General features: G+C 44.4%; 1 protein-coding gene across 2 annotated transcripts in view; it reads left to right on the forward strand.

Annotated features, from left to right (window-relative positions):
• Window positions 1-14,243, forward strand: part of LOC117448084 (reelin-like) — a 96,757-nt gene that overhangs the window by 71,344 nt on the left and 11,170 nt on the right. For both annotated transcript variants that reach the window (XM_034085189.1, XM_034085190.1), the window contains exons 20-48: window positions 185-421; window positions 541-733; window positions 1,478-1,590; window positions 3,222-3,359; window positions 3,555-3,741; window positions 4,428-4,633; window positions 4,776-4,947; window positions 5,027-5,233; window positions 5,359-5,594; window positions 5,754-5,911; window positions 6,013-6,220; window positions 6,332-6,408; window positions 6,882-7,040; window positions 7,163-7,357; window positions 8,360-8,633; window positions 8,739-8,879; window positions 8,972-9,149; window positions 9,253-9,337; window positions 9,441-9,623; window positions 9,717-9,885; window positions 10,024-10,129; window positions 10,250-10,476; window positions 10,630-10,853; window positions 11,025-11,175; window positions 11,295-11,553; window positions 11,715-11,964; window positions 12,215-12,383; window positions 12,527-12,667; window positions 12,952-13,129. In XM_034085189.1, the coding sequence (XP_033941080.1) occupies window positions 185-421; window positions 541-733; window positions 1,478-1,590; window positions 3,222-3,359; window positions 3,555-3,741; window positions 4,428-4,633; window positions 4,776-4,947; window positions 5,027-5,233; window positions 5,359-5,594; window positions 5,754-5,911; window positions 6,013-6,220; window positions 6,332-6,408; window positions 6,882-7,040; window positions 7,163-7,357; window positions 8,360-8,633; window positions 8,739-8,879; window positions 8,972-9,149; window positions 9,253-9,337; window positions 9,441-9,623; window positions 9,717-9,885; window positions 10,024-10,129; window positions 10,250-10,476; window positions 10,630-10,853; window positions 11,025-11,175; window positions 11,295-11,553; window positions 11,715-11,964; window positions 12,215-12,383; window positions 12,527-12,667; window positions 12,952-13,129 (5,221 nt within the window). The remainder of the gene's footprint in view (window positions 1-184; window positions 422-540; window positions 734-1,477; window positions 1,591-3,221; window positions 3,360-3,554; window positions 3,742-4,427; window positions 4,634-4,775; window positions 4,948-5,026; window positions 5,234-5,358; window positions 5,595-5,753; window positions 5,912-6,012; window positions 6,221-6,331; window positions 6,409-6,881; window positions 7,041-7,162; window positions 7,358-8,359; window positions 8,634-8,738; window positions 8,880-8,971; window positions 9,150-9,252; window positions 9,338-9,440; window positions 9,624-9,716; window positions 9,886-10,023; window positions 10,130-10,249; window positions 10,477-10,629; window positions 10,854-11,024; window positions 11,176-11,294; window positions 11,554-11,714; window positions 11,965-12,214; window positions 12,384-12,526; window positions 12,668-12,951; window positions 13,130-14,243) is intronic.

The raw sequence follows: 14,243 nt of genomic DNA on the forward strand, positions 1-14,243 counted from the left end.
CAAGTCAGTGTCTGAGTCACAGTTCAGTAAACTTGTGTGATTAATTTCAGCTTAAACGTTTGTGGATAGCACCCCCACTATTCTCACATCTGTGGGTTGTGTTTATGGCGCATGCATTACTTACGTCAAGCAAACTTTCCATCCAGTGTTAAATCAGTGTAATCGTCACTTTCCCCCCGACCAGGATCGTGTCAGTTGAACTCCCGGCCGGTGCTCGTAAGTTTGGCGTTCAGTTCCGCTGGTGGCAGCCGTACCATTCAGGCCGCAGTCACGATGTGTGGGCTCTGGATGAAATCAGCATGACGTCTGTGCTGTTCAACACCATCAGTCTTGACTTCAGCAACGTGCTGGACGTCACACAGAGTCTCGGATTCTACCTGGGCCACGTCCAGCCCTACTGTCAGCATGACTGGACTCTCAGGTAGGAGACTTAATGCTCTGAGGCAAATGTATATACTATATTATTATTTGGAAATAGCATTTAAAGGTTTTTTCTTTTATTGTATGACTTTATTTCTCTTTCTTCATGTTATTCTCTAGCTTTTCTGGGGAGCCCAGCCCTGGCTCCAGTATTCGTTACGTGGAAACTCAGTCGATGCAGATTGGAGCATCCTACAGTCTTCAGTTCTCACTGGTTATGGGCTGCGGCCGCGAGCCCTCCCCTCACATTGACACTCAGGTCCGCCTGGAGTTCTCCACCAATCACGGCCTCACCTGGCACCTGGTCAAAGAGGTGAGGGGGCATGACACATTTTCACATTTGTTTCCATGTTGATTGTTAATACTGATCCCTTTTGTTTTAACAGCCCGTCTTCCGCCTTTATTTAGGACTTAAACTTGTGGAAGTCCTCCTGGAAAGACAAGGAAACATATCATTAATTCATGATCATGAATATTGATTTACCCATTACAGGCTCTCTAATAATATATAAATATATTTAAATGTGGCACTTTGTTTCAGATGAGAAATTATCGCAATTACTTTTTATCATCCTACTATTAGCAAATACATGGCAATACTTGAATCAGAAAGCGGATTATCTTTCCATAATTCAACATAGATTTTCTGTGATCACAACTGGCTCATAAATATTCATAAGGCACCAAAGTATCTGCCAAGATTGTTATTGCTTTTGGAATTGAATAGGGCGTAATGAGTCCTCCATCAGTGAATTTCCTCTCATTTTCCCATGTGCACGAAACTGCTGTCACCTGGCAAGTGCAGAATGTAACTCTCTGAATGTCCTGTACTTTTAATCTGGGCTTGTGTTTCAGTGTTCAAGGTCAGAGACTTTTATGAGCATACACTGTGGGGCTGAAGTAGCCTCAGGATGGTTCATCAGAATATCAGGCTGTTTTTAAAGAATTGTATAACTAAACAAAATCTGCAATAATCTCTTCTATGTAACAACATTAGGTAATGCCTTTTAGCCCTATACAAAAGTATAGTGCAATAAAATGTTGTTTTTTCACCTAGGCCTGTCTGCCTGGCATGCCCAGCTGCTCTGAGTTTACAGCTCCCAGTGTCTACCACCCATCAGAGTTCAAAGACTGGAGACGCATCACTCTGTCTCTGCCTCAGAAGACGTGGTAAGAAGCTGTCATCTGTACAGTAGATAGAAACAAAGATTCACAAAGTGCCCTCTGGGATCTGATCTTTTATGTCTTTTGTAGTCAACAAGCACAATGCACCTGAGATACAGTGTGTACTGGACTGTGTAAAGTTAAAACAGAGGTCACTATAGTGCGTCTACACCTATTATTGTAAATGTCTACATGTCCACAAACATAGACACACATCTCCATACAAATGTTTGTTCATATGCACCAAGAATTTCAAGTGATGCTTTAAAAAGGTTTGCCGTGCTTTGTTCACAGTCATTTTCAACATTTAATATATGCACTTTTCAGAAAGAAATCACACAATTACATTTTTCCTATCAATCCCCTGACAAAGACATACATTGTTGGGGTCTTGGATATATTTTTGGGCAAATGGTCCTTTCAATTATTTAGATACTTAACCACAGAAATATTAACATCTGGTCAAACTTTATGTAATCTTAAATCACAAAAAAAACAGTCTGTGCTGTAATACTGTGTGTTCTTCATGTGCCAATACTGTACATACATAACTGTAACGATAATAGCACTGTAATAATTCAGTTATTAAAAGGCGAACAGAAATGAAAAAGTCCCATACTGAAACAGTCATCCTGTACTGAACAGTTCCTGAGAAATACATGCACTGTTCCAGCCTCGCCTCGCACATAGATCAACTCAAACAATCACATAAACCTTCCACACGGATCACTGTGACCTCCACCTTCATGTCATACTGCCACACGGCTCCTAAATAAAGTCGGTCTAATCTCCTGCAGGGTGTGATGGGAGGTCACGGGGTCATAGCAGTAAATGATAATAAAACAGACGCAGACAGTTTTGATTAGGCGGTGGTCTGATATAGGTCACCGAAGCAGCAGGCCAAGAAACCTTCCCGCTATAAAACCCCCATTAAACCTGACTATCTACACTTCTACATGCATCTGTCATCACTGTACTTGCACCGAGCTGCGAGCATGTACAAGCATGCACCCCCACTGCAGACACATCCTCAGCCTACCTTAAACTGAGATGATGTGATGACGATATTGCCCTCTTGCTGACCTTCATTTCACAGCAGCAGAACCCACGCGCACACACACATACACACACACACTCACACACACACACACACACACACACACACACACACACACACACACACACACACACACACACACACAGGAAATAGAAATCAACGCATTTGATAAGAATAATCTTTAACTGCCAGGAGACTAAATCCACAAATCTCCAGTAGAGAAGTAGTTAAGTGATTATAACATGATGATGTGGTTGACATGTCAGCAAATACTGTTTCCCTATTTCATCATGTAATGCATTTGTATCATTATATTACTTTTTGTATCAGTTTCATTTAGCTCTAAGTTACAGTACAGCAGTTCCTCTTCCATCTACTGTATGTACACTTTGTCCAGCTTAATTATTATTCATGTTATTAAACAGTGTGTGTGTGTGTGTGTGTGTGTGTGTGTGTGTGTGTGTGTGTGTGTGTGTGTGTGTGTGTGTGTGTGTGTGTGTGTGTGTGTGTGTGTGTGTGTGTGTGTGTGTGTGTGTGTGTGTGTGTGTGTGTGTGTGTGTGTGTGTGTGTGTGTGTTCAGGTCCAGTGCCACACGCTTCCGCTGGATTCAGAACTACTATGGAGAGCAGGACGAGTGGGCCCTGGACGACATCTACATCGGACAGCAGTGTCCACACATGTGTCACGGACATGGCTGGTGTGACCATGGGCACTGCAGGTCAGCTTTCACACAAACACACACACACACACACACACACACACACGCACGCACGCACGCACACACACACACACACACACACACACACACACACACACACACACACACACACACACACACACACACACACACACACTCTTATCTTTTGATACATGTTTGTGGGATAGGAGGTTCAGCCACTGTCTTCTCTTGTAGGTGTGATGATGGTTTCTCTGGAACAGACTGCCAGCCCTCCTCCCTCCTCTCCTCCAGTGTACTCTCTGACTTTGAGTCCCAGGATGCAATGCTGGCCACATGGCAGGAGGTGATTGGTGGGGAGGTGGTCACCCCTGACATGGGCTGTGGGGTGGTCTCATCTGGATCGTCCCTGTACTTCAGCAAGGTAAAACAACTATAAATCTGTTGAATGTCATGTTTTGTTGTCCTTTGTCTTTCTGTTAGTTGTTATGGTTGAAGTCAACAGATTGAAGTAAAGTTTGTCAGTATGCAGATTAACAAGTGAAAATGTTTTGGTTCAACATCCAGATCCACATATCAAAGACTTTAAAAAGCAATTCCCAATTTCTTAACATTGCAAAACTTCATCATATCTTTACAAAAACTATAGCACTTACTTAAAAAAGATCAGGGCCATAAATCCTATAATTATCCAAATGTGTTTTGGTGCAAACCCAGATCCAGATAACAAAGGTTAAAACATGTTGTGTTATTAAGATAAATACTTTGTTATTGTGAAAACTTGGCAGAGCAACAGAATGAAATCTTTAACTACTGTCTTGTTTTCCTGTCAAATACTGCTGACCTTTGACCTCCATATAAACTCCAACCAAAAAACTACTTTTTTTTCTTCCTTTTTTTCCCATAATGTTATTGTAGTGTGCTTTTATTACATGTACAGCACTTTGGCTCGACCAAAAATCGTTTATAAATGTGCTTTATAAATAAAAAAAATTGATTTGATTTGAACAATGGATGTAAACGATAATGCACCTAAAAGTAAGTTGTCAAGCATGTTGTTGACTTTCCCTCCCTCAATATGCATGTACGTAACATTCCTGTTGTTGTCAGGCCGGGCTGAGGCAGCTGCTGAGCTGGGACCTGGACACCGAATGGGCAGAGTTCGTGCAGTTCTACCTGCGGGTGGGTGGAGACTGGTCGGAGTGTAACCAGGCTGACAGCCGGGAGGAAGGAGTGCTGCTGCAGTACAGCAACGATGGAGGCATCAGCTGGGGCCTCATCGCTGAGATGTACTTCACTGACTTCACTAAGCCTCGGTGAGAGATCCCGCGTTGAAGAAGAAGACATTTATATTTCTCATCTTTACCAATCAAGATATCTGCTTTTACTGTTTTTGTATTCAGTATGGGAAAAGAGTATTGAATGATATACATAACCTGCCTCTTCTTTCGTTCCCAGCTTTGTCCACTATGAGCTTCCCTTGGCCTCTAAGACCCCCTCCACAAGGTTTCGCTGGTGGCAGCCTCTTCACTCTGGGGACGGTTATGACCAGTGGGCTATTGATGATGTGATCATTTTATCAGAGAGGGAGAAACACATCATCCCCATGGCCAATCCAACTCTACCACAGGTCAGGAATCTATCATATGAAGAATAGTGCTTTTACCTGTTGAAACAAAACACTCAAATAAATGTTTCTGTCTCTATAGAACTTTTACGAAAAGCCAGCATTCGACTACCCTCTGAACCAGATGAGTGTGTGGCTGATGCTGGGTAATGAAGGCATGGTTAGGGAGAGCAACGACAGCTTCTGTGCCTCAACGCCCTCTGCCATGGTGTTTGGGCGCTCCGATGGGGACAGGGTGGCCGTCACCAGAGACCTTGCCCTGCGCCCTGGATATACCCTTCAGTTTAAGGTATATGAAACGAGTTAAAACTAGAAAGTCAGCAAGTATTTTAAAGATGTCACTTTAAATACAAGCAGGCAAACTTAATCAGAATAAGCTCACCTTTATTTTCTGTCCGCTCTTTCCCCTACAAGTTGAACATAGGCTGTGAGTCAGACTTTAGCGCGTCTGCTCCAGTCATGCTGCAGTACTCTCATGATGCCGGCCGTACCTGGGCGCTGGTGATAGAGGGATGTTACCCAGGAACCCCTGGGGCAGGCATCTGTGAGGGGAGCGGCCGTGAGCTGAGAGAGCCCACAGTCTACAACACTGGAGACTACGAACAGTGGAGCAGGGTTACTGTGGTCGTACCACGCAATGTTGCTGCCAGGTAGCTATGGTAACAGGCATGCAATTCAATGTGCAAAGATGTAACTGTGATTTTATTCATTTTCTTTAGACGTGGAATATGCAGTTATAGCAGAGATGGTATAAAAAGAAATGCCTGCTGTTTCTCATTCCCTAATTTGCTTCCACTCATTTTTTCCAGTAAAACCAGGTTTCGTTGGTTCCAGGAGAGCAGCATGTACCGAGATGCCCCTCCTTTCGCCCTGGATGGGGTCTACATCTCTGAGCCATGTCCAAACCACTGTGGGGGGCATGGTGATTGCATCTCTGGAGTCTGCTTCTGTGATATGGGATACACAGGTACAAAACTGAGGAAGAAAAGGAAAAATAACAAAGCACTAAACAATAACAAATATGTTCCTGATGTGTTATACCTTGTGATTCCCTGTTCCCCCCCACAGTGGAGCAGGATAGTTGTGTCCCAGCTGTAGCCAGTCCCACAGAGCTGACAGAGGGCTTTGAGGGGAAGCTGAGCCCACTCTGGCAGAGTCTAAGTGGGGGACAGATCGGAGGCGGCTGTGGCACCATTGGAGAGGGCAAAGCTCTTTACTTCAGTAGCCCTGGGAGGAGGGATGCGCGTACAGTGCCTCTCGACACAACTAACACACGGTGAGTCAAACACACACCTGTAAGCTTTTGATCTGTAAGCACAGGAAACCAGTTGAATTGGTGGTTTGTTTAGTGTGGAATTTAAATGTTGTTGTTGCTGTTTACACACAGGTTGGTGCAATTCTACATCCGAATTGGCAGCAAGAGTTTGGGTCCCACTTGCACCCGGCCCCGCTCCCGAAACGAAGGTAGTTATCGCACCCTGTGTTGAGGCCCTCTGCTGCATTCATGTGGCTGTCCTTAACAGTGCAGTCAGAAGCGAGCAGCTACAAATCTGATCTGTTCACCTCTGGCTCGTCTCCATCTGTTTCTTCACTCCTCTGTCTTTGATCCATCCTGTGATCCAGCCAAGACTGTGTGGTGTTTTTTCTAATGGAGAATCAAAGTCTACTGTTGTCGGTTCTATTTTCTTCACCAGTCAGCAGATTGTGAATCTCTAGCCCGCAGCAGTGCTGAAGGCTCAGTCTGACCGTTCCTGCAATGTCAGATAAAACACTGCCAGCCTCCTAAACAGCTTATCTGTAATAATCAGGGCTTCTGGATATTTGATTTGTATTGCACTATATTGTATTGTTTCATGTACTTAATTGACTTAGTTCTGCATTTATGACAATGATTTCCCATCTTAACTATATATCCATTCTGTGTTCTGTGATGCAAGGTGTCATTATCCAGTTCTCTACCAACAATGGTGTCCAGTGGCAGTTTGTCAGGGAGCTTGACTTCAGTTCCTTCCTGGAGCCGCAAGTGGTGACCATCGAGCTGCCATCTGCCGCCAAAACTCCCTACACAGTATTTCGGTGGTGGCAGCCACAGCAAGGTAAGTCCATTATTAATATGCACAACACTACAGAAAAGCACTGAAGAAATGCAATATGTTTTTTGATATTAAAGCACAATTTTGGTTTTTCCATTTGTATTTATTTCTCTCCATCCTTGTAGGAAAACACTCGGCCCAGTGGGCTTTAGACGATGTCTTTATTGGTATGAACGACAGCTCAAGAACAGGTTTCCATGACAAGTTTGACGGCACGACGCCTCTGAGGCACAACTGGTACCGCATTCAGGGAGGGGAGGTGACTGTGGACTGTTTGTCTCTGGACACGGCACTTACTTTCAACTCCGAGGCCATTGATAGTGAGTGACACAAACACATTACCATACAATACCAACAACATTTTAAGTATTTGACTACAGGGATATCAGTTGCATTTCTTAGACTTGCTTAGTAAGTGTCTGCATGCAAAGTGAAGAAGTCACTTCCTCAATGAACACTGTTAAGTGGCCACTGAGTAAGACACTTAACACCAAGCTGCTTCAGTAAAGCTTCATTTTGTAATGAGTGAATTACAGTCTGAATGTATAGGGAATGTGAAGCAGGATGTTGCTGCAAATCAGCTGGACAGTTGCACGATGAGTTATAAATAAAACATACAAAACATCCATGCATAAGCACATCTAGTTAACCTACACGTATATGCACATACTCAACAAACCACATAGATGGCTGTACATTGACATCACAGTGTTACCCACACAAAAAGCAGAAGTTGAATCACCCATTCACTGTGGCACCGTGGGTCCTGCATTATTAATGAGAGCAAACCTGAATGAAAATCCGGCCAGATATTTATGCTTGCATCAGGCTTTGAGCAGATTTACTTTGCTCAAGAATTGCATTACAACAGGGGCCATTAATTAAGACTGCAAAGCTAAATCAATTCGGCAACACATCTATAAATATAAAGCTCCGGTGTCCCTGTGTAAACACATAAAGCACTTATTGACTTCAAGGAGATTCTTATAGGCGCTGTAAAACAAGCACAGCCAGATTTTCAAGGCTTTATTTGCAATTGGACTTTGTGTTTTGGTTGTAAAGTTGTATTTAATATGACATAGAAAATTGCACATGCATTTTTTATGACCGACTTATCTCAAATAACTCAGATCCTATTTCAGCACAGTTAGGGATAAACAACGTATTTGGCTGAACCGAACTTTCTAATCCAAGCAGACCTATACACCCGAATTGTTTCAAGGCGCTGTCCAAAGTTAAAACATTGTAATATAGTGTGATTACTGGAATCAGGATAACGTTAAAACCGAAAATGTGACCTTGATTTGACATTGTGTCTGCAGAGAAACCAAGATATGCAGAGAGCTGGGACTTTGAGGTTTCAGGATCGTCCTTCCTGCAGTTTGAGCTGAGTATGGGCTGCAGTAAGTCCACCTCCTTCTCTCATGGTGTGCGACTGGAGTACTCCACAGACTGCGGCCATCGCTGGGCCCTCATCACCCCGGAGTGTGTGCCTCCTGCCATTGGCTGCGCTGGCTATACTCAGAGCTCCATCTATACCTCCACCCAGTACAAACACTGGAGAAGGATCACCGTCTATCTGCCCAGTGCCGCTAAGTATGTGTCTCTTTACTTAATTAACCATAAATAGTCAAATAAAAATGGGTTTATCGTCTAATGGTGCACACGCTTCTCTTTACGAAATTCTTCTGAATGCTTTAGTTCCCCCAGAACTCGTTTCCGTTGGATCCAAACCCATTTCACCCCAGGAGCAGAAGGATGGGCTTTAGATAACTTGTTACTCGCCCCTGGCTGCCCCTGGATGTGCTCTGGACATGGTCTCTGTGACAATGGACGCTGCATGTAAGTAAAACATGTTTTTATGCACAGCTTTAGTCATTTTAACAGTTATATTCTGCCTAGATGTTACCTAACCTTGCCCCATGTTCACACAGTTGTGACAAGGGTTATGGAGGTGCCCACTGTGTGCCTTTGGCCCCCCTGCCGTCTGTACTGAGAGAGGACTTTAATGAGAACCTGCAGCAGGAGACGTGGCCCGAGGTGTACGGAGCAGAGAGGGGAACCCTGAGTGGAGAGCCTCTCAAATCTGGCACTGCCCTTATCTTCAAAGGGGTATGGGTCCTAAACAGCATGTGGAAAAAACATACAGAGAAATAATAATGTTGTTAAATGACCTTGACATTTTATCAATGCAATCCTTTCTGTCTGTTTGCAGGATGGTCTGCGAATGATAGTGTCACGAGATCTAGACTGCGCCAACACTCTCTACATCCAGTTCTCCTTTAAATTCATCACTAAAGGTAACATATATGACTTGTTTCTTCTTTGTTAAACTGTATTTTTGATATTTATGATATTGTTTTTTCTCAGGATGTTGTCATAACAGTTGTGGGCTTTTTCTAGGTGTCCCGGAGCGCTCCCATTCAATACTCCTGCAGTACTCTGTGAACGGAGGGATCAGCTGGCTGATGCTGGACGAGTTTTACTTCCCAGCTTCAACTGACACTCTGTTCCTCCACCTGCCGCTGCCAGCCAGCGCTCAGACCAACGCCACACGCTTCAGACTCTGGCAGCCTTACAACAGCGGTGAGTGGACGCAATCTGCATTAACTTTTTGCATACATTTTTCATCATCCCAGAAAAAGTGTGCAACAATCTCCCCAATTGTATCCCCTTCAGGTAAGAAGGAGGAGGTTTGGGTCATAGATGATCTCATCATTGACGGCAGCTCGTTACACAACCCTCCGGTGGTGATCGACAGCTTTGAGGACGGCCCCAATGAATCCAACTGGCTGTTCTTCCCCGGGGGAAACACTGGCCTCTACTGCCCCTACCAGAAGACTGGAATGTAAGAAAAACAGTTCTGAATGATGACAATGACGGTGTCTTGAAAATGTCTCTATTGTTGTATCATCTATAAGTCAAAGGTGATAAAACTTGCAAAAAGATGTTGATACTTTTGATCAATCTTTGTGTTTGTGTGAAGGGAGGAGGATGAGTCAGCCATGGTGTTTGTCTCCAGCGAGCTTGGAGAGCACTCCATCACCACCAGGGACATTGACGTGAACGAGAACACTATCATCCAGTTTGAGGTAAACAAGCCCAGCTTGATGACTTCTTCTCCAAAGCATCAATAATAACATTTACTCATTCAAAACATAAATCATGGCTTGCCATCTTCACTGATGTGGTGTATGTTTATGTCTCCCCAGATTAATGTGGGCTGCACAGCTGACAGCTCCTCCTCTAACCCGGTGCGTCTGGAGTTCTCACGGGACTTTGGTGCCACCTGGCACCTTTTGGTGCCCCTGTGTGCCGGAGGGTCCCAGCCCTCCTCACTGTGCTCCACAGAGCTCCACCCTGCCAGCGTCTATTTCCCTGGAACTACACAGGGCTGGAGGAGGGAGGTCATTCACTTTGGCAAGCTTCGCCTCTGCGGGTAAGGACACATGAATACATCCTGTACAGATGCATACATGTACACAAGGGAAAACCTTCTCCAATTGTATTATATGCTTTCAAGACAATATTTGTTCATATTATCAGCTTATGCTTTTCTCTTTCTAATCCCTGTATGTTGTCCTCTCTTCAGGTCTGTGAGGTTCCGTTGGTATCAGGGTTTCTTCTCAACTGGTTCTTCTCCTCCAACATGGGCGTTAGACAACATCTACATTGGCCCTCAGTGTCAGGACATGTGTAATGGTCACGGGGCTTGTGTGGGTGGCAGCCACTGTGTGTGTGATCCCGGCTTCTCTGGACCCGACTGCTCTGTGCCTGACACCCCCCACCCTGACTTCCTTAAGGAAGACTTTGAAGGTACACCAACTTACAGACGCAAAATAAATCATTTAATAATTCATTAAATTGGTCCTATTTGGACTACAGTTATCCTGATGTGTTAATACAGCATATGGAGGATTTACTATTTTGTGCTTAATGTTTAGTTGCTTTCTATGTGTGTGTTTGTGTGTGTCCTTGTGTCTGTAGGTGGCGCTATAGATGCTCAGCGTTTCAGACTATTGAGCGGTGGTAAGCCATCCAGGAAGTGCGGTATCATGTCAAGCGGAAACCATCTCTTCTTCAGTGAAGACGGCCTGCGCATGTTGGTCACCAATGACATGGATCTGTCCAATGCCAGGTATAGCTACAGTCACACAAACAACAGACCTCACTAATAAACCATACAACAATGTTTCTTTGTAGTTTAAACTCCAGTCTATAGTGATAATATCATGTGTTAATGGCTGTACCCTGCAGGTTTGTTCAGTTCTTCCTGCGTCTTGGCTGTGGTAAGGCGGCTCCTGACCCTCGCTCTCAGCCAGTCCTGCTGCAGTTCTCTGTGGACGGGGGTCTTACCTGGGGCCTCCTGCAGGAATTCCTCTTCAGCAACAACAGCAATCAAGCTCGCCTGGTTGCCCTGGAGATCCCGCTGCGCGCCCGCACATCCTCCACTCGCCTCCGCTGGTGGCAGCCTTCTGAAAATGGACACTTTTTCAGCCCATGGGTCATTGACCAGGTACAGTAAGTGAGGATCCATCCAGTCATCCATCCTTCCATCAATCAATAAGTCATTTCCAGTGAAGCATCTAATCATCTTTGATGTTATCCATCTAAAACCTTCATTTTGTTCGTCCCCCTTACAAATTGACCATACAACTTGTATATTTTGTCCCAAAGGTGGTAGTAGGGGGCAGTGCCAGTGGCTGGGGACCTTTGGAGGATAATTTCTCCTCAATCGACGGGCGCTCATGGCTGCTCCACCCTGGAGGAACCCGGATGCCTGTCTGTGGCTCTGATGGGCCTGCTTTCGCATTCATAGAGAAGTCCAACACTCGCTATGCTGTAACCACTGACATCAGTTTGGGTCAAGACGCCTTCATCCAGTTTGACTTTTCCGCTTCCTGCTCTGTCACCAACTCCTGCTACTGTAAGCAATAAGAAACATAACAATAATTATTTGTTTAAGTCAATTCTGAATAAGGCTGCAACTGAAGTATACATTCATTATTGATTAATCTGCAAAGCATCTTCACAACTTATTAAATGTGTAATGAACATGTTAAAAAGGCCTGAAATCCTATTTTTCATTTTTAGGCTGTCTTTATGATTGCATTTTTTAATGCAGTTTCCTGAATATACATGACATTGACGATTGTGTTCCTCTTCTTACTCCGCAGCCGTAGAGTTGGAGTACTCTCTGGATCTGGGTCTGACCTGGCAGCCTCTGATCAGAGACTGTCTGCCTACGAGCCCCGACTGCACCTCCTACACCCTGCAGAGGCTGCTGGTCTCTGACACTTACAACAAGTGGGGCCGTATTACCCTGCCTATCCCATCGTATGCCAGGTCAGCACTGCCCCGAACATGACTTGTATGCTTATGTCATAAGCATAAAGTGCCATGTCAGCAATTTAAATATTTGATACTGAACATTATTTATTTAAACTTAACCTGTGAGATGTATCTAACACTTGTATCTATACCTTTAGGTCTCCAGCCACGAGGTTCCGGTGGTTCCAGCAGGCTCCCTTTGACAAGCAGCAGACCTGGGCGATGGATAATCTCTATATTGGAGATGGCTGCCCTGATATGTGCTCTGGACACGGACGCTGCCAACAGAGCTCCTGTGTGTAAGTAATGGCAACCTCACGCATGTATATGTCTACTTCTCATTATGAGCTACAAGGGGTTCGAGTGAAATACACCTTTGTAATTCAAGTCCATTATTTTCTTAATCTCTGCATTACTTTGTGGCCATGTTGCTTATTTGAAGGTGGGATATTGTTTGACCTATTGATTTGGTCACATAAAGTTACTGAAACAAGGATCTGTTTGTAAATAAATCTCATCATAACTTGATTGTGAGTTTTTCTTTCTATTATACATTTGTATCTGACTCCCCTCTCCTCCCCAGGTGTGACACAGAGTGGGGGGGAGAGTACTGCGATGAGCCCGTGGGTGCTCTGCCCTCACAGCTGAAGGACAGTTTCAGTCGAGCTCCCTCCCTCACCCACTGGCACGTTCTCACCGGAGGGAAACTCAGCACTGTGTGTGGAGCCGTGGCCTCTGGAGCTGCTCTGCACTTCAGTGGGGTAAATACACCTTTTTTTTATCACAACATTTTCCATTATGAACTATTCCACAACCAGGGATTCGGTGGAAGAGAAATATGCAATGAATATGGAATGAAGTATTCAATAGCATTTACATAAATACCATACATGATATCTACGCAACAACCCACCTTTGAATCCATGGTATTTAGAGATTGAAAGAACCAAAACTTCAAAATCACAGACATTTGAGGATTGAATGGGACAAACAAATGATTCAGCGAGAGTTCAAAAGGACAGATATGTGAATGACCGTACTTTGAGTATATATTAAATAAAAGACCACAAAGTAAGTAGCTTTCTGCCCTTATGTCAGCTTAAGTTTTCCCAAGGCACTTAGAGTTGTAAATGGATAACTATTGACAGGCTGGTTTTCATGTGGATGGACACACTGCCAGAGAAACCTCTTAGGAGCAGCTTTGTAAAAGTCTTGCATGAAGCTTTATCAAGATAAATTACTGCTCTGTTCAACTCTTAAAGTTAAAATGTACCTCTCTCACTTTTATTATTCTGGTTAACACTAAGTAATGGATAATGCGAGCTAGCAGGGGCGGACTGACCATCGGGACGTTCGGAACGAGTCCCGATGGACCGGTACTGAAGTGGGCCGGTCGGATAAATCACTAGCACCCCTCCCTGTCGACAATTTACTAGCGGTAATAACTTGCGGTACCGAGGTGGGCCGGTCGAGAGTCCCGGGCTGATTTGTAGTCCGCCCCTGCGAGCTAGTTTAGTGCAGTCAACTCGAGCAGCAATGATACATATACGTGTGGCCTTACCCCCTTATTTAACCAACCAAATACAATCACGTTAATGCTGCTGCTGCCACTCTTCTGCCCCGCTGCTGATCTTCTGCCCAACCACCGCCCCAGCATCCACCTGTAGGCCTCAAGGGACAGTTACTTATTCATCACTCCTCTATGTTCTATGTAACACATATTTACAGGGAGTGGTGAGGCCGAAGCCTAGACGGCAAACTCTAACTATACGCTGCTGTTAAACGTTTTCTGACTGAACTGTTCTTTGTGATAAAAAGAATGTACATGTTTAAATCTTTTGTGTTTGTTTATAGAAGGATGGTACAGATTGACCT

The sequence above is a fragment of the Pseudochaenichthys georgianus genome, chromosome 6 (assembly GCF_902827115.2).
Source record: "Pseudochaenichthys georgianus chromosome 6, fPseGeo1.2, whole genome shotgun sequence".
Lineage (NCBI taxonomy): Eukaryota > Metazoa > Chordata > Actinopteri > Perciformes > Channichthyidae > Pseudochaenichthys > Pseudochaenichthys georgianus.